Source organism: Polyergus mexicanus, unplaced genomic scaffold (genome assembly GCF_030449975.1).
Source record: "Polyergus mexicanus isolate NDT 795.1 unplaced genomic scaffold, iyPolMexi1.0 SCAF_7, whole genome shotgun sequence".
Lineage (NCBI taxonomy): Eukaryota > Metazoa > Arthropoda > Insecta > Hymenoptera > Formicidae > Polyergus > Polyergus mexicanus.
The window spans coordinates 10535730-10554203 of record NW_027223327.1 but is presented as its reverse complement, the minus strand read 5'-3'; the positions used below and the strand labels follow the sequence as shown (position 1 = coordinate 10554203).

Here is an 18474-nt window from a genome sequence, read left to right as displayed (position 1 = left end):
TCTTATTATATCGAAAGCGTTATTTTAAAATTGACACGATCCGTTGCATTCTTTCATATAATGTATTTTTTTATCTGCTAATCAAGATCAATTAGAAATATAAATAAGCGTATATAAATATATACTGCTTTCTTGAATGGGATCAGTGTAAATGAGTGAAATTTTATTGAGAGAATCGGTTAATAATAGTAACAATTATATAATCAGTGACATTAAAAAAAATACGTCTTATAATATTATTTATGTAATAAATTTTTATACAATAATATATTCTTTGTTAAGAAGAAATTTTTTTTTACCAAGAGTCTCATTCATTCTGTATCTTATTTTAAGAATAAAATAGTGTAACATGTATATAATTCTGAATTTATCAATACTAATCATATATGTTTAACATTTTTAAAATAAATAGAAACTTTAAAAGCTTATCTTACAAATATATGCGATTATTACTGATTTTTCAATAGACTCTTATTGCCATAATCAGATGGGGCATAAGATGGAGGAGCAAACTGTGACTGATTTCACTTAAAGATCAGTGAATGCTGATTAATCTTTAATGTATCATCGCTTTAATTAATGACATTTTCAGTTTAAGAGACTGTATAATGTTAATTTTGTGTAAAAATAAATTAAAAACTCATTAGTCACTAGATTTTAATTTATGTATATTTATTTAATTAATTTAGTTAATTAAAACATTCTCGCGTTACAATATTTGCCTTGTGCATTAATTTGTCTATATTAGTGTACAAATTTTCATATTTCGACTAATATCAATTTCATTCCATGGCCGTTATAACTTGTCGAGGATAACAATCCTAATCTCAATACCAATCTTCATCGTGTATCGATTCTCAATACTATAGCTTATCCGCGATCAATGTTAGTTGTTTCACGGAGTTTCGATCAAGCCCCGAGGATCAGACACGGCGATTTCTCTCACCTCCGTCAGATCGGATAATTTCGGTTAAGTGGCTCTCGGGAAACGATCGCGTCGACTACGGTAGCGTTCCGTTAAACGACGCTTTCTTCCGTCTCCTCTACGACTGCTCGTCGTTTCTCGCTGTTCGTTTCGCGGCATCGATCCCCATCTCACTTTGTCCGCCAAGGAGTGAGAGCAACGGGGAGAGCAAGAACAAACGCGCCGTAATGATGAAGCTTTGTCGAATTAGAGCCTTCTCCTTCCCAGCCATTTCGCGCTCTCCTTTCCTATCTCGCACCTTCCCTTACGTTTACGACGCGTGTGTTTGTGTTCGCACGTTCGTGTGTTTGTATCTGTTTGCGTACGTGTTTACGTACGTGTTGGGTGTGCGTATCTTCCTCGTGCGCCGAGATCGTCGTACGTTGGAATTCCCTTTTCATCCCCCCATTCGCTTCACATACTCTGGCCGTGTACGTATCTACCGGCAGACATAATTAACAATTAGTTCCCCTCTCATAAGTCGAGCGTTCCCTTGATGTGCGATGCGCGTCTTACCGTAAATTGCGTTTGCTTTCTCCTTACGTATATACTCGCGTTGTGCCGTGGCATTATTATTCCTAACGAGAAATATTGAAGATCGTGATCGAATAATCGGTAAAAAAAGTATCCGTGTCAAATATATTGTCTGCCCGATGAGTGAAACTCGTTAGATCCTAAAAGTCATTTATAAATAAAAAATAGAGACGTTCACTTATGAGAAATTAGCATCTTGATTTTAATAAATTAAGTTTTCAACAGAAAATGATAATATTTTAAAAAGTTTGTAATTATAATAAATATTTCTTTCATTATAATTGTAAATATTTCTCTTATATTATCACACACGCATTTTAATGCATTTTTTTTATATTTATTGTATAATTACGCGAATTATAATGACTATCTTTTTTAATCTGCTTTTATGTTAAATTCAGACTAGGTGAATGTATACGGTAGAAAGTCTCATCCGTAAGTGTAAATAAAGAAACAGCAAACTTGTATGCGTATGTTTGAAGCGGAGATGCTCGCAGCGGAATTCATTTGTTCAAGCTCAGTGAAATTCTCGCGCGAGTGCGGAAAAACGAGATGCGGAAATCGCGTATGGGAAAATAGTTTTTAAATGAAAATCGGTTATTTACAATTCAGGGAAATGTATTTTATTGGATAGACATCGTTGTTTTGCATTGTGCGATACCATATGTGTAATGACACGGCATACACAATATAAATATTTCAATAATCTTTAGCAAAATACGCGTTATGATTAGAAACTCAAAGTGGCATAATAAATGTCGTACCGAAAAAAATTTCTATTTCTTTCGTATTATTTAAAAGAGATTCTCTCAATATAATATCAAATATTATTCAAAGCTACTTATATTAATTCGAAAGAAGCAATTTGAATAAAAACGTTTTTAGTATTGTCAATAATACTTATTTCTTTTTTACTCTGTATTAATAAACGTATTAACATTAATTCCGACAAAAACTGTAAGAATTTTAATAAGCTGTTACATGCGGGAGTTAAGATGATGTCAATAAATGTGAATAAAAATTAAGAGTATCTTGTAGCAATTGACAAAATAAAACTTGACGTACTCTTGCAAAGTATGAGACATTTAAAAACATTTTATTCATTGACGATTTAATAATTCATGACTTTAAAATCGTCTCGATAATAAAAAATACCGAATTTACATGGCAAGTTCGCAAATCAATCGTTCCTCCTCTGTTGAAACTTTTTTCGCTACTCTCCTTTGGTAAACTTTATTCGCAGATGTACGTCCGACAATATGGATGGTTATTTGTGTATCCAACTCTGACTCCGGAGATAAAGTATAGAAAATAGCGTTGCTTTCCCGCGAAAAGTATTTCGTACCTTTTTACAACTTTGCTTATATGTAAGCATGAAAGACCGAGCAAACATAAAAATAAACGTTTTACAACGTAATGCAATTGAAGAATTATATGCGTACATTTATCCATATATATGTATTTTAGCGTTAAGTATCAAATATTAGATTTGAGATTGAATATATCGCGTTTACGTTATCGTAGCGCGATATATCCGTGATGTAAAGAAATGAATCGTATTATAAAAACACACGTTTAATAATTAAATTAACAACGTAACACAAGAAAATCGGATTTGTAATATATTTCCAGCAGCTTACAACATGCATACTTTATTTAAAGTCATCTTTTTCTTTGTTTCAACATTGATATACGTGTATATTGTAATCACTATATCAAGCAATTTATATCTTGTGCATATATTTTATTATATATGTATTTAAATTAATTTAAATAAAATAAGTAAATAGATAAAGTACACTCACCGTACAGTTGTTCCATTGTCGCCTGATGTCTCCTCCTCCTTTTCCCGTCTTGCTCGTTTCTTGCTATTCCTTCGTGGCACTCACTTGCGGAAACATGATTGTACATATTATTTATTATTCGTGTAAAATTAATTGCTCATTTATTTCCGCGTGACAATATTGATGATATATTTCACATCATTGCGCATCATAAAATGTTATCTACATTTTAAATTGTGTTACCTATATTTATAACTGATATTTTTATAACGGAAATTTTCGGGAAATCGACATTTCGAAAAAAAATATTAAATAAATAATATTACATAATTTAAAAAAAAAAACATAATTTTATTTAAATATAAATTTTTATAAAATATGGCATATATATAAAAAAATTTTAACAACGCGTTTAAAATTTATAATTATTCAGATTATTTAAATAAGTATTAGATTTTTATTTTATTAAATGTATATTACATTTTATAAATATCTAAAAAAAATTGTATTTTTTCGAAGATTATATAATATTTTTTATTTATAATATTTGTCTCTCTTTTTCACTTCCTTTTCACTTAAATAAAATATCTATTTGCGTGCAATAATTATTATAAGCCCGCATTAAACAATCTTTAAAAAATTCATACTTTATATAGAATATTATTAATAATTTTATATGCCGTATAAGTATATTGTAAAGTATGTATGTTTTGATATATATTTTGTTAATGTATATACATTAATTTTTCAAATGTTTTCTACACGATGAAATTATTAATAATTTTATCCTAAATTTTATCGCAAATATATAGACCATCCAAAGTAAAGTTAATTATATTAATTATTGAAATATTATTTATTTACTAATTATTGTTTAAATTGAATTATTTTATTTGAATTATAGAAATTAAATATTAATAATTATATTAATATTAATTATATATTAAGCTCTATTTTAACTTCAATATAAATGTTTGTATTTTACGGATCAGTGTTGAATACTTCAGCTCCATCGTTGCGCATATATCGTTGAATAAAAAATGATTTTTTATTTTAACATTTAAATAGTAGATTATAAAAGAGAATAAGGAAGGTAATATATTTAAAAAATAAGAAAGTTGTAAAGAAGCACTGTCTGTTGCAAATAAAAAATTTCTATCAATTGTACTTGAATTTAATACGTGCAAAAAAATATAAGTATTATGGCACTCTAAGATTTCTCAGAATAAAGAAGAAAAAAAAACACATAATCCACATAGATTTTTTTTTACTCCGAAAAATACTCAGGCGCGTTTAAATATATTTAAAAAAATTTCTAACCCTTCTTTTCTCGCGTTCCATGCAAGAATGCGTGAGAATCCTATTTCGCATTTATCATAGTAACTGAAATTGAGTAATACTCACGTACATTTGATCGAATATCTCCGAATTTTTCGTACAAGAAGAAACTGATTCTCTTAAATATGTGAAGGAGAAGCGTCATCAAAGATAGCACCCTCAATGGCGAACGCACAATTACTTATGCAAGCGGAAAAATAGCCGCGAAAATAGTAACGCGCGAGAGAGGGCGCGAGTTTGAAATAGACCTACTGCAGCGGCGTAAGTGGCGGCGCGGCGGATTGCGCGGGCAATCAACGCGCGTTCGTTCGGTGGAGGAGCGTTCGCGAGCGCGGCCCCGCTCGCTCGCAGTATCGCGGCGACCCTCGACCTGAAAACATCGTGTGTTCGTCGGTGCCGTTACCCGGCAAAAGGGGGATTTGCGGACCGTGTGGACGCGATCCGAGGCCGCCGTTGGTTGTGTGAAACGTGAGAACCTCTCCCGGAATCGTCCGCGACCAAATTCGTGCGCGTGTCGGCGGGAGCGTCATCGTCATCGTCGTCGCGGCGCTTCTTCGAGAGGAAAGTAATGGGAAATCTCGCGTGGTAAATTCGGTGAACGCAGTCGGCCAGGAGAGGAGTAACTCTGTCTCGTCGTTCTTCCCCCTTTTTTTTTCCGCGACTCGTAACACGATCCGCGATGCGATGACTGTGTGATATTTACGTGTGAAAAGTGTTTTTTTCCCCCCTTCCCCGCGAGTACTGTCTTGTCCATTTCGCTCGCACCTGCAGCTCGGAGTCCGAGAAGAATATCGCAGACGGAAGGTGGGAACGAGGCTTAATCGCGAAGGTGTTCGTGTGACGGATCGTCGAAAAGGTAAAGAGCGTTGCATTTCGAGGTCGATTCCTCCATTTTATTATCCCAATGTTTAACTCGTGCGAAAGACGCACTTTCGAAAAAAACGCTACGAATAGATCGGCGATGGGGCTTGGTACTCGTCAATATATCATGTTACCACGCATGGTTTAGAATTTCATCCACGAGGGGTAAAATGGCGATTTTTTTTCGCGTGACTCGAGAAATTGGTCGTAACGTTTTTTTCGCGCATACGTTCACGCGTCATACTTATTGGGAAAAATCGTGCGTTGCAACTTTATGTAAAAATTTTTCTTACATTTTTTCGTAATATTTTTCAATTTTGATAGTCTATAAAAAAAAATCACTTTTACACAGAACGCTTTCGAAAACACCTCGTAGAAAATATTATTGAATATAGTAAATATATTCTATAAAGATTTTTAAGAGTTTTGTGCGAAAAGTGCTATTATTTTACATACGGGTGTAAGTGATTGCGGGTAGACACGGTTTGCGCAGGTAGAGGTAATTTGTTTTCGAAAACATTTTTAAGCGAGTTTGCCTCTCTCTCTCTCTCTCTCTCTTTTCCGCCAATAAGCTCAAGTCCCTTTGATCGGCTACTCGTTCAATGTCGAGGTAAACAGAAGATTGAAGGCGCCCTTTTTACGTGGAATCGAGACCCACGCGCCGATGCGTCGCCAACGATTTCCGTGAAGCTTGCGTAAAGTTTTTTTTCCGTTCTCTCTCCGTCGAGCTCGTCGATAGTATTGCCTATTTAGCTTTATCTTATCCGTTATCGAATTAAATACCGATCGTAAAACATGTTTAGTCTCTCTTTCTACAACTCAAAATAGCAAATATATTTATTTACAATCATCATATTTTTTAAATTTTGATTCTAAGTAAATAATTAATCTTAGATAAGCTTAGTCATATAAACTTTTACTTTTTTATTTTATTTAATATATATAGAATATGCTTAATAATACAAAAGAATAGATCGTCAATATAAATATATTATGATATGATCGTTATTTATGGTTTATTAATTGGTATATATATATGATATTTGATACCTGCCATGCACTTCGCTTTGTTACATAATTATCCGATTTTTCTGCAACTCAAAATATGGAATATATTTATTTATAATTAATACAATTTTTTTTTTCTTATAATTTTAAATCAATATTTAATTTGAAGCACAGAAACTGTATAATATAGATACTTATTTTATTTTTCTGAGCATATGTTTAATGGTACAAGAGTATAAATTTTTAATACATCTCATGACACATCGTTTTATGGCTCATTAATTGATAATGACATTTAATATCTGCCATGACATTTTGCTTTCGCACGTTTATCTGATTTATATAATTATCTTAAAATCTCTCAGTTCCTTTCTACAATTGAGAATAGTAAATATGCTTACTCATGACTAATAACATAATCTTTTTTATTATAATTCCAAGTAATAGTTTAATCTTAGACAAAAGCTGTGTGTATATTCTGATAATGAGTATGTGCTTGGCACAAAAAGAAAAGAAAAAAAAACAGATCTTCAATACACGTTAGGATACCACGTTTTTAGCTTATTAACTGGTGATGACATTTGATACTCGCCATCCGACGAGAGCTCAGCTGTTGTGTAACTCGAGTTGTATCCGCGCGAGTTAAGGTTATTATTACGCGGTAACTATTACGTATATTCGCGCGATGCACAGCTCAGATTTTAGCGAGGGGGATTCCATTAACCACGATTTGGAACCCTGAATCCGAGCTCGACCCGACTCCAAACCTGGTTCCGTCTCAGATTCCCTCAATGCATGGCAGTATTAATTTTCCAAAACCAATTATCCGTAACTAGGATTTAAGGTATGAAAACATAGTTTCTATTACGTTTACATAGGAAACACTATTTTTATGATGTTGCGACGATGCTCATTAAAATTACGAATACTTTAAGAATGCAATTGATTGATTTTTACAAAATAATCGGAATATATATGAGATCAATATAAATATACATAAAAATAACGAAGTTATCGTAGATATTGTATCGAGAAATTTAAAATAATTTTACTTTCAAATTTCTTCTCTCGAAAAATCTTAGGAGAGATAATCCTTTCCATCTGTTTGTCGATTAAGATTTATCCGTGAAACGTTACGCGCGGTCGTCCTCCAAATTCACGCAAGACCCTTCCTTTCGGACAAGATCCCCGGGCTTTTCGTTATTTACGTGTCAACAAATAATCAGATTTACGACAACTTGTTGCTTACCGGAAAGCGCGGAAATGCGAAGTTCGAAGACACCGGGGCGGAGAATCGCGCTAATAGACCGATGAGAGATACAGATGAGAGAAAGAGAGAGATAGTGGAATCAGCTCCCGCGGCCGTTAAATTAATCAACCGCCCGACCTCAGGAAAACACGGACCCCGGATCTCAAGTTCTCCACGTCATCCGCGGTCGTTTGTACAAGCGCCGTCGCAATTTCCCTCGGTCGTCGTCGCTCCCACTTTTCCGACGACAATGACGACGAAATAAGGTCACCGGAGCTGAAAAACGAACAATGCTGATCCTCCATATGACGCGAGAGAGAGAGAGAGAGAGATGTACCTACTCGCTCGCGCGAGCGGAGGGGAGACCATAATTCGCGGCTCGCGCGTGAATTATTTCGCCTACCCTCCCGCTAATGAAACATAATGAAATGTAAAGCGCAAAAAAGGTTTTCAGTTACTCAACCGCTACTGCCGCTGCTATTCCGAGAGTGCGGCGACTTGTACCACCGCGGGTTAAATAATGTTTCCTCCCCCTACTTCTTCCTCCCCTTTCCCCCGGTCGGTCGCAAGAATGTTTCGCGAAACTCTACTCCGGATCCATGTCCCCCGGAGACTCGTTCCGACTCACACAAGAGCGTTACTATAATTACGGATTTTTACTTACGCAACGCGTACTGACGCGAGCCGCGAATTGAGATCTCCTACGAGATGTTTGCCGCAGATATTATCTCGCGCAAAAATATAATTGAGTATTTCGTGAAAAAAAAAAACTTAACTCGGGTCACTACTGCTCCACATCAACGTTGATATATCGTGAAGAAAAATAGAGCGAAAGAATGAACGCGTATATTTTTTTCTGCGAGAGGTAAAGGGATTATAAAATTTCGAGCAGATAGTCTTCTCGTGTTGAGGAGAGATATTAATCTGAAAATTTTTCCCCTCATAATTTTCGTTGATTTTTTAATGGTTTTATAATATAGATCGCAGATTATATTTATTCTACTAGGAGCTTAGAGAGGACTAAAGAAATTTTTTAATAAAAGATTAAATGCAAATTGTACTAAAAGGAAATAAAATTATACGATACGCGCGAACATCTTTTAAAACATTTTAAAGATACGTAATATAATAATAACATGTAAAATGAGTATATGTACAATATAATTACGGCAAGTAGTAAAAACTAGTATTTAAAAGACACGATAGACGAATTACTAAATAAATTGAATCGTATCGTTCCTGGATTCGGTTTCTTACAATCGTCCAGCATCGTGATCAATACTGAATCGGAAATATGGAAAGTTTCGTAGTTACCTCGCTGTACTAGGGCCTAAAGAAGTATTTAACGGTGGATTCGCGAAGTTGGTAAAGTTTTGTGCAAGGGATATAAATATTTTTCGTGTGCTTTTCATTAACTGTTCGGTTTACATTTTAGCCTCTCGTCAGAAAGGCTAGCGACGAAATACAGGACGATTATCTTAAAAGCTGAAATTTGTGTTTTCCGAAAGAGCTCTTCCAACTTTTAATGCCGTAATTAATATTTTTAAATGTACAATTTTATCTTTCTTTTTTTACTTTCTCTTTTAAAATGCTTACAATAGAGCACAGAAATGTTTATATAAATTTTATTGCATATGGTCATGTTTAATTTCTTAAAAATGAAAAATTGTGTGCAAACTTGTTGGAAAAAAATTTCCAATATATGTATATATGAATTATTCAAATTATTGTATTTTTATAAATATTAAATTATTTATAATATATTATATACAGAAATAATATTAACGACTTGACAAATTCTATTCGAGATAGAAATATTCTGTTACATATTAAGTAGCCACATGATAGATGTCGCCAATCGTTTCGAAATCCGGTATTGGAACGATTCCAGCGACGCGATTTTTCTCGAAGCCGAGTGGTCAGCCGGAAAAAAGCGGGTCGGAAGCGCCGTGAAATTTCGACGACTCGCGATGACACGATTGGGTGGCCAAGTTGGGGCCTATCGGAAGCGATTCGAATGCGATTTGAATTTTGAATGCGCGAGTTTGCATATGTAAACACGAAGCCGCCGCGAGATACGATCGCGTAGCCGACTGTGTCGCCCGCTCGTATCCGGGGGGCGAGAGGAACTGTTTCCGAGATCTTCGATTGATAGATTTACGCGGATTTTAAAATACGACGAAATTTATGCGATTCGTGAAATATATATATATGTGCGAGAGAAAGCTAGTAGTCTACTAGCTACGTGCCTCCTTTTACGGCAGACATTTTTCCCCGATCGTTTCTGCGGATGAGATGATAATTGGGAAACGTTGGTTCCCTTCTTTCTCCCTCAAATAATGGATTCACTTAGGAAAAAAATCGGCACGTTCTTATGCGCAACGGACAAAAGGGGGATACGAGGAGGGAAGTCTGGGGGATGTAATGGCACGGACCTGCCGAACATCGCCTTTTACGCGGTACTTTATTCGTCCGCGTGGTAATATCGCGTTATCCTTTTGATTGCGTCCATGTAAAAGAACCTCGAGACCCCCAAAGACGAGACCCCCGTTGAGCTCTCAGTGGCCCCTGAATTATTCAGTAGTTACGCGAGGGAAAAGCGCGTCGTCTTCTCCCTCTTTTATCGACATGCCTTCGGATCAATTTTGTTTACCGCATCGAAACGGGGTTACCACCGCGAAGTTATTTGACAATACAATTTTCAAGCAATGCACAATCGCTTTTGAAGTAAATACTATCCTAAATTATCACGCGTGTCTCTTGCATCGCACGCTTCTAAAATACCACGTCATTAATTGTCGTAATTGAAAAACTGAGAGATCTCCCAAGAAGTTGCTTTAGCGACGAATTATTTGATGAATTTTAGAATCGATTTTTACTTTCGGTCAGAATTTTGAGAAAGGAATAAAAAAGATTAAAATTCTATGAAAGTAAAATATGCCCTGCGATTTAATTAAGCGACAGAATTTCGTTCCGCAAAAAATTTCTTACGAAGAGAGAGATTATAATTAAATAATTAAAAATAATTAAAATCTCATATTTTATTTATAAATGTGCATTCGGACACTACGATAATTCGATTATGCAAGACAATGGCTTTTCGCTTATAGTTCTGGAGACAAGGTATTCTTCCACCGACGCGACGGTTATAACAGATGATTGTACGGTCGCAAAGACACGATGAATTGTTGCGCCACTTCAGTTTAATTTAGTCCACCGATAAAAGATAAGCTTTATACTTTCCCGACGGTATCGTGTAGTAGTAACGGTAGAAATTACTATCCGAAGTAGCTGCATCTAGTAGTAGGTCGTTTCGCAGCTTTATCTTCCCTTGACGTCTCCTTATATGGAGCACTTTAAAACTTTCGCGTTCCTCTTAATATTTCCCTAGTGCGCGCACACGCACACAATACGCACACGCACACGTACACGCACGCGTGCACGGAAAATTGTCGGGGGTGACGCGCGCGCGTGTCGAATTCCATCTCCATCGCGCGGTCGCGTTACGGAATGAGCGACCCAAGTATGCAACACGTGCGTACGCGTACGTGCGTGCATACGTACGGCGGATGTTAACACGTGTCGCGTGCATACCGGGCGCCACGGCTGAGGTAATGGGTCTGTTCTTTGCAGCTGAACCGGCTGCACCGGTTCAGAGTTTATCTTTTTCTGTCCCCATTGGAAGGAGAAGGATGGGCTCTGAACTGGTGCGGCCAGTTCAACTGTAAAGAACAGACCTAATAGCGCTCGGCACGACGGCGATTTTATTTTTTATCCTTCCCTATCTTGTGCATATGTCACCGCAGGATGTCTCGTGGCACGTGGCACCGGTGGTCGGTGCTCTTGCTGCTCCTGCTGGCCACGCGATTCCTCTCCGTCCACGGACAATGCGGATCGTACGCCCAGGATCGACAGGAGAAGCAGGACAAGCAGGACAAGCTGGCGCTATACAAGGTTATCCTGAGGACCTACTGGTCGAGGGCGCGATTCCCACGACATTATCCCGAGTGGAAGCCCCCGGCGCAGTTTGGCAAACTAATCGGTGAGTTTTAGTTTGTTAGTGTCAAATCGGCTCGATCGATGAGTTCGTCGTGCATGAAACAAGGGCATGATAATCTTAATCCTAAGAATCGTACTCGCCGCAGTATATACATATATAGCTATTCTGAGCAATTTAATTTTTCAAATTTATTTTCCATTTTTACTTTTTTGTCACTGAAAGATATAATATTGAATTTGTCTCTTTGAAAATGCTTTCAAAAAATTTGCATTTCGATATGTTATATATCGATACAAATTAAAAAAAAAAAAAAAATTAAAAAAAAGTACCATTTTAGAGTAAATGCCGCAGAAATACTTGACGGATACTTGATTTAAGTAATTTAAATGATATAATTTGCATATACGAAAAGAGAATCGCAAATAATCCTACATATTAAGAGCTATTTTTCTACGGTAATCAAATTCAATTTAAAGGCTAATATATCATTTGCAACGCATTTGGATCTGACGCGCATCTCGAATGAAGATTGAAATGTAAAATATGCCCGTTGAAAATATTTCTCGCTCTACGTAATACATAGGATATCAAATACAATTTTAATCAGACGCGACGTTATGCAAAATTAGATTGAATTGTTCCTGGAACGATTCGAATCTCATTTATCGGAGGACGCTGAAATGACAAGTCTGACATCAGAATTAGATTTTTCTAATTATTTCGAATCTGTACGATTCTCCGCGAGTAACACGATCATCCGCAGACAAAGAGCAGCGTCGCCCTTAATTAATGAGATCTCTCTCGCGAGAGTTGTTTGCCGGCTTATCGGCTCTCTCGCGCGTCACCGCCGATACTTCAATTCGATCAGATCCTCGCAGATAAAATCAAATCCGCGCGATTTCGATCACGGCGAATACTTATCTCTCCCGGACGATTTCGGGCAACGTCAGCCCGAGCATTATTCTACGGGTTTATTTTCTTCGCGACCTCCTTTCTCGGTCCTTCGACCCGAAAGGCGCAAAGGCGGGCGGGGATGAAACGATAATTGGAGAAGTTGGGAATTATCGCATTACTGCCACTGGCGTTCGCAGCCATCTGACGTGAATTCGAGATGTTTTTGCGCGTGGATGTCTGTAAAGTGATGACAGAGCATGTATAATACGAGTGTCTCCCCCTCCCAAAGCAGATCTTTTTATTATATAGATGGATTCTTTGGCGCGCAATTTTTTACTATAATTGTTATGTAAAATTTTCTATATCGAGACCATAACATGCGAGTATTAGATAGTTTTGATTATAGTTTACTGTTGTCAATTACGAGATTAAAGATCTTTGATCTTAATCGCTTCTATAACCGGAACACCCTGTACATAGGCACGTGCAGGTATCGTAAATCTTCGTCGGTCTATAAATCCCTCGCAACCCCTCTTGCCACTAGTTAGTCTCCATAGTTTCGCGCTTTCGCTTGGTGTCTGTGGTCGTGATCCTTCGTTCTCGTTTCGTCTCCCCGACCATTCTCCTCCGTTTCCCACAACGACCAGTCCCTTTCCCCATGTAGCAAAGTCGAATAAATTCTGTTGGACCTGATCCGGCCGTTTTGCCGAATGTACGAGGGCGAATGTTCCGCGAGAAACCTCAAATTCGAATTAGAAAGCCGCGTGTGCGCCGCCGAAATTCAATTTCCAGACTTTAGCGCAGTCGAGAGATCGCTCTCGGCGGCAATGTAAGAGAAGAATCCGAAGGACCGTGTTTTCCTCTTTCGTCGAATTCGTTCTCGTATCGGTAGTTCATGATTCGGAATATTCCCTGAAATATTTTGCTCGAATATAATTCAAAAATAACGACGATTGTATTTTTGTACATAAATGAACTGGATCATCGGGGGAAAATATCTACTGGATAATAATTGAGAATATATTGTACTTTTATAATATAGTTCAATTAAAGAGAAAGATAGTATATACATACAATATATATATATATGTGTTATCTTTTTAATTCAAAGTTTTATGCGATTATTTTTCTTCGTTTAATGAACATTGTTGAATTTTTCATATATATATATATACTTCTATAATTTATTTATTTCGATTGCAATCAAAAAATTCATCAGAGTTAGTCTTGATCATAAGTTTCAACAGCCACGTTGCGATTCTTTCTGGAAAATAAATATCGCGAAAAGTTTTGCGCGTTAATTACAAAAAAAAAAAAAAGAGGCGCGACGCGTGAAAAAATCGGGAAAAATGCATAGGTTTTGTCTGGAAAGAGGATCTCAAAGGATGATTAGATAAAGAATTGGAGGAGAGAGGAGGGTTGTGAGTTTTCTCGTGTAATACGAAGGAGGGGAGAGAGGGCGACGCGAAGTGGTCTTGATACCGAACAGAGCGGAACAAAAGCAGGGACAAAACGTAATCGAAAATCCTTTACGCCGTCCCGGGGAGAAATCGCGGTAGGAAAGAGGCACGAGACGGGGTGCGGGGGACGAGTAATAGTGGTAGGTTTCTCTCCGCATTCCGCAGAACCTCTCTGTGGATATATCCTGCGTGCACACAGTCGAGCGAACACGTTCGATCGTTAACGGCCGACTAATGGAATGGAATTCGCATCTCTTCGTTCTCTCGTCGTATATACACCCTCTCCATCGTTTCCGCCGTTCCTTCAGTCGTGCGTCCGAATCGTAAAATTGTTGCCCGCGCACTGTCGTTGTTTTCTTTTCATGGCTCCGGATATGGTCGATTTAATTCGAGTCTTCCTTTTTTTTTTTTTTCCCCCTCTTTACGCTACTGTTTCTCTTCTCGATCTACAATATATTTTTTTCCTTCTGTCCATTCTTCAATTTATCCTCTCTCTTTCTCTCTCCTTGTTACTGTTCTCGAACTCTGAATTTAAATGGAAGCACGCGCAGTCATTATTCGATAACGCGTAATCGAATCTAGATACACGATACATTATATTTTTTAAATATTTTATACGTATAAAGATAAAATCTTTTAAATAAAAATACATGAAAAGTTTTCAGTTGATATTATACATTTAAAGTTCATTTATTTCTGAGAATGAAATGAGAATAATATCTAATTAACAAGAAAAATTTATACAATAAAATAGGCATTCTTTAAGCATAGTATAATTAATGCCTGTATAATTAATAACGTTGCCTGTATAATTAATAACATTGTACATTCCGTATGGTAAGAAATAATGCATTTTTCGTATCTTGATGAAAAATGGCACATTTAAAGAAAAGTGGCCTTTAACTAAATAATGAGAATCAAATGTAAACGCATCGAAACTACCATAACTGAAGCAGGTCGGAATAAATGTGCATTTTATTCGGTTACGAGCTTCTTACAACTTGCACGTATCCACGAGGAACAAAGGGACTCGCTGTTACCGCGTGCGCGTATCTGCAAAGCAAACACGATAATAATAGCGTCGCTAATGGTAGACACTACGCTAATGGCGAACAAATATCTTCTTCGGAGATAGAACGAATTATATCGAATAACGAGGAAAATCTTGTAAACATCTTTGCGCGATGAGCGTAAATGGGAAATATTTTCTGACGGACATGAAACGTAATCTGCGCGAAATGTTTTAATTGAGAATCGCGAATTTAATTTTACGCTTAAAGATATGTTTTTAATGACGTTTGATCTTTTATACTTTGCTGAAACAAAGAAAAGAGAAGAATAGCGAGAAATATTTGACGCGAACGTATCGTAATCTTCTATAATAACACCTCTTAGCATCAAATGTGCATATTTTTTATTCACAAAAGTATATAAAGTAATTGCGTTTTGATATATCGTCGAAATTATTGTCTCGGCAAAAAACGTCGATCGATATTGAGATTTTTATCTTGGCAAAGGGTGGCGTTATTATGGCAATATGTTTTCCATAATACAATATGTTCGCCGCGTCCTTGTACGGCAACGATGATACACATCGAAAGTTTGGGCTATTCGTGGGAAAAGAGGGATCGCGTCCATCGGCAAGTCAAAAAGCACTTCGACGTATGCGAAAGTTTGCCTATTCCCGCTATGCTAATAGATCCCCGTAATAGCGACAAGAAAAAATGTTTTTCCCCTCTGTCGCTGACAGTTCATGGACCTCATGTGACGGAGCGCGGGATAAATGTCGTTTAAGGTATCGCTTGTACTACTTTGCGAACGCGCTCCGAATTTAAATGCACGTATTTATGCGTGTATTCGCGATTCATCCTTGAGTCTCTCGATGTAGAGTCTTCTTGGATGTTTGAGTGTTCTCTTTCCCGAAGCGTGAATCATCATCCAGTGCGTATAGGGCGGCCCAAAAATATCTCTGGTGAGCGCCAGCTTGCGATGTCTACGTGCGTGAGGATAGATTCAATAATAGTCATTAATCCTTGTAAATAATCCCTTTTATTTGTAATCATTCAAGAGCTAGAATGCTAAAGTATTATACTTTTATCTTTAAGAGAGATAGAGAAAAAGAAGAAGAAAAAAAGGTATATGTAAATATTAAATATATATATATTTTTTTATATTATTATTACAAAATATTAAAATAAAATGACGGAAATTGTATTATAATAATTTATACGGCTAGAAATCATTTAGTAATATAATGATTTATAAGTGCGTATATATTGAGACCAAAATTACTCGTATCGACTCGTGTCGACGAAAGAGTGACAGTTTATCGAGTGTTCGCGTAGTTACATGCTGTTTTTATCTTTGGTAAGATTTGATCGCGTGAACACGATTATCGAGCGCAGGAGACTCTTCAAAATATAGCTCGACGTACACAATATACCGTAGATTTCTCAGCGAGAAAGAGAGAGTTTCCCGCGTTTAGACACCGTCGACAGAACGGTCTTGGAACTCGGAGCTAGAAGTAAAGCAGCCTCTGGAACGAAGCCACGCGTACGCCATACAGCGCGAAGCGAGATCGGAAGGAAAACGGGATAAAGTTGCCGCGAATGATGCCTCGTACATAAAACTTAGGCGCAAGTAAGCTAATTTCGCGAAAACTTTTCAAAAACTTTCGAAATATATATATGTTCGCGCGTGTGTCTGCCTCTGAAACATCTTCTTTTCTTTGTCAGATTTTATTCTCGCTTTAACAAGATTCTCGACTCGATGACGAGCCGAGTAAAAGACGCGTGAAATGACTAAAAAAGCTATATATTTAATCTCTGAGAATTGAAATTATTTGAAATAATTCAGAGACTATAGATTTTATATAAGGTGTAAAAATACGATGTAAGCAGAATAATGAAAATTCATCATTCCTTTAAAGAAATGCGTTTTTACTAATAGAATCAAGATAGATGGCACACCGTCAAAATCCGAATATGATAATAGAAAATTGTGGATAGGAAAATATTGACACGATAGTTCTCTCTTCTGCGAATGAGACACCAGCATCGCGTGCGCGCGGTGTTCCTGTAATTTTTTATTTATTTATTTATTTTTTATTTATTTATAGTCAGAGCGATGGCTTGGTACAAGTGAGGGATAGAGGGAGAATCGACTGGACTACGAGCGAGGTAGCGTGCGGTGTAGAGATCGAGAAAAAGCGAGAAGGAGGTAACGATGTGAAAGAGAAAGAGAGGAATAGCATAACGAAGAGGGTTAGAATACGAAGGAAGAGGAGAGGGCGAAGAGGAGATGTATTTTTAGCCCGAACCGAGAAAGCCGAGCTCTTCTTCTCTCCCTTTGCTCCCGTTTCTCTTTTCCCGTATACACCGGCTGCACCCATATTGACGGTGAAAAGTAGAAGAAGCGGAGGTTGGGGGAAAAGAGAGGAGGGAAAGGGCGCCCATTGTCAACGGATTTGTTAAGATTGGAATCTTCGCGAGGGATCTACGCGAAGACGCGTCGTGACTGCGACGGATCACCGGCTGCTCCTTCGCTTTCGTGAAAAGATTATATAACGTGGCAGTTAATTCCGCGTTAAATTCAACGACCTTTCAAAGTATGCAACTCGAGCCAAGAGCGACGATGTTATACATACTTTCTGACGGAATCGTTAAAACGCCACTCCTCCAATTCTATCGCGACGCTTTCGTTTTCCCTTCGTCACCCGATACTTTGAGCAAACCGGAAGAGCATTCCGTGTGTTTCGAGCTGGCGTGTGACGAGCAAAAAGAGAGATCGAGGCAATTTTTAGTCTGTCCAACTCGTGGCCTACTTGTCTGTTTGGTCTCGAGCGTATAGGGCACTCGTTGTCAGTCTTCTTTCGTTATTCGCGCGAGAGGCACTCGAAACAGCCTCTTGTTTTGCAAGTGCGTTTTTAGTTGCTCATTAGCGAACGAGTACATGTTGTTTGCGAACGTTTTACAGTTTGCTACACATACCTTTGGATATTTTATCTCGCATTATCGAAAAAGCCAATATATCGTGTTTTGAAGAATGTTATATTCTACACTGTACTAATATATAAAGTAATAAATTACCATTTATAATATTACACGATTAGTTCTATAATAATGTGTAAAACTGTTTTACGCTCGCCTCTTAGAGAGAAAATTGCATAAAAAAATTCCAAAATTACATTATAAAATATATTTTCTACATGGTAATGCGCATGTTAAGTGAGAGAATCCCCCATCTTAGATATAAATTACACGAAAAGAACGAACTTGAACACTTAATTTTATGAAACTTAAATAATAATATTCGTCGCTTCTCTATTTATCCAACGTGAAACCAATGTTTCTCTCTAACTTTATTCCCCGTCGTAATTGGCT

The 18474-nt window shown here is 37.1% G+C and overlaps 1 protein-coding gene across 1 annotated transcript in view; it reads left to right on the top strand.

The window, feature by feature from the left end:
- Window positions 1–4989: 4989 nt before the first annotated feature.
- Window positions 4990–18474, top strand: part of LOC138934788 (spondin-1) — a 161842-nt gene continuing 148357 nt past the window's right edge. The window contains exons 1-2 of the mRNA XM_070298872.1: window positions 4990–5476; window positions 11545–11780. Of these exons, the coding sequence (XP_070154973.1) occupies window positions 11546–11780 (235 nt within the window). The 5' untranslated portion in view covers window positions 4990–5476; window position 11545. The remainder of the gene's footprint in view (window positions 5477–11544; window positions 11781–18474) is intronic.